Source organism: Echinops telfairi, unplaced genomic scaffold, assembly GCF_000313985.2.
Source record: "Echinops telfairi isolate 266 unplaced genomic scaffold, ASM31398v2 ScPeMD7_7470;HRSCAF=8508, whole genome shotgun sequence".
In the NCBI taxonomy this organism is placed as follows: domain Eukaryota; kingdom Metazoa; phylum Chordata; class Mammalia; order Afrosoricida; family Tenrecidae; genus Echinops; species Echinops telfairi.
The window spans coordinates 569531-571482 of NW_022111374.1; the positions used below are offsets into that span (position 1 = coordinate 569531).

Consider the following 1952-nt stretch of genomic DNA (forward strand, 5'->3'; position numbering starts at 1 on the left):
CAATACTAATGTTACATTACTATAAATTCAATGTATTTGTTCAGTATAGTATATCAAAATGTCATAAGGCTTGCAATATACAAAATAAAATATAAACATACTAATTTTGCATGTGTATGACATTAGTTTTCTGTTAAACACAATATAATACTCAAAGTAATAGTATTAATGATTTATATTACACACATTTTAACATACAGTTTGAAATCCTAGGTAATACAACTCAATCTAATATACAATATGTACAATATATATACAATGTAATATACATAAGAATAAAGGCGTCCCCACCATGCTTACACTCCTAAGACCAATACAGTGTGGCTGCGTCTATGTGCATTGAACTTACTGGCTTGACTAAACGCTTTCCCACATGCCTCACATTCATAAGGCTTCTCTCCACTATGAGTCCTTGTATGTACAGTCAGGCAAGAAGAACATCTAAAGGTTTTCCCACATTCCTTACATGCATAAGGCCTCTCTCCTGTATGAGTCCTTGTGTGTATAGTTAAGTTTGAGGAATGCCTAAAGGCTTTCCCACACTGCTTACATTCATAAGGCTTATCGACACTGTGAGTTCTTGTATGTGAAATGAGGTGTGAAGAGCGAGTGAAAGTTTTGCCACATTCTTTACATTCGTAAGGCCTCACCTCCCTGTGAGTTGTACTGTGTCTTCTGAGGATAGAAAACTCGCTAAAGGCTTTGCCACATTCCTTACAGTCATAGGGCCTCTCTCCACTATGAGTTTTTCTATGACTAGTGAGTTTTGAGGACCGAGAAAAGGTTTTCCCACATTCTTTACATTCATAAGGCTTCTGCCCATTGTGAGTTTTCAGGTGTCTAGTGAGATGTGAGGAACACCTAAAGGCTACCCCACAGTCCTTACAGTCATAAGGCCTCTCCCCGCTGTGGATTCTTCTATGTATAATCAGGTTTGAGGAGTGAGTGAAGGCTTTCCCACAATCCTTACATTCATGAGGCTTCTCTCCACTGTGGATTCTTCTATGGATAATGAGGTTGGAGGATTGAGTGAAGGCCTTCCCACATTCCTTACACCTATAACTCCTCTTTCCCTTGTGAATGTCCACCTGCTGTGTGAGTGACAAAGAAAATCTAAAGTCTTCCTCATAGTCTTTACATACATGATGTTTATCAAAGTTCTGAAATGTTTTATGTAGACTTAGGGATGACAGCAAACCACAGGATGCAGACTGCTCCTTATGATCACACTTAGGGCCTCTCACGTGTTTCCAAAAGGATGAGAAACCACAGAAATCCCTCCCACATTTGTGACACACATAGCATTTTTCACCCATGCGTGTTCTCACGGGATTCTGAAGGCTTGGCACACTGACATCCTTCCCACGCTCTTTTTCACCGTCGGCTTTCTTTCTTGGAAGAGTTCTCAGAGAAGGGGTCAGCTTTGAGGGACAATCACAGGCCTGTCCACTTTTCTTACTCTCACAGATGTCACATCCTGTGTGGGATCTGATGTGACCAGTGTAGGAGGAGTAATCCATGAAGGCTTTTCCACATTCACAACATTGAAACGGATTTTGTTCAGGAAAACTGCTTTGTACCACAGTAAGATTTGGAGTCTCACACTGATGGCCTCTACTACTTTCACAGATGGTCTTCACTGTAAGATCCCTGTTAAGAAGACGGAATATGTTATTGGAATGGAGTTCCTTATTGAAAATTAACAAACAGAGCGTATTTGCATGGCTTTTGGGTCCAAAATGTCTGGAGGTTAAAAAGAAATAGCTCCCCCTCAGAAGAATTTACTTCAGAGGACAGCAAGGAAGCTACAGCTCGAGGAGAGGGACATGTCTGATCGGAGCACATGGGAGCAAATTAAGGGGGAGGAAGAGAGAGTGGAGCACATCCTGACCCACCAAGCCTTGAGGACGACATCCCTGCTCAGAACAGCCAATGCACAGAGAGAACCATAT

The 1952-nt window shown here is 41.4% G+C and overlaps 1 protein-coding gene across 1 annotated transcript in view; it reads right to left on the minus strand.

The window, feature by feature from the left end:
- Nucleotides 1-26: 26 nt before the first annotated feature.
- Nucleotides 27-1952, minus strand: part of LOC123521137 (zinc finger protein OZF-like) — a 4365-nt gene continuing 2439 nt past the window's right edge. The window contains exon 2 of the mRNA XM_045285418.1: nt 27-1650. Within this exon, the coding sequence (XP_045141353.1) occupies nt 297-1650 (1354 nt within the window). The 3' untranslated portion in view covers nt 27-296. The remainder of the gene's footprint in view (nt 1651-1952) is intronic.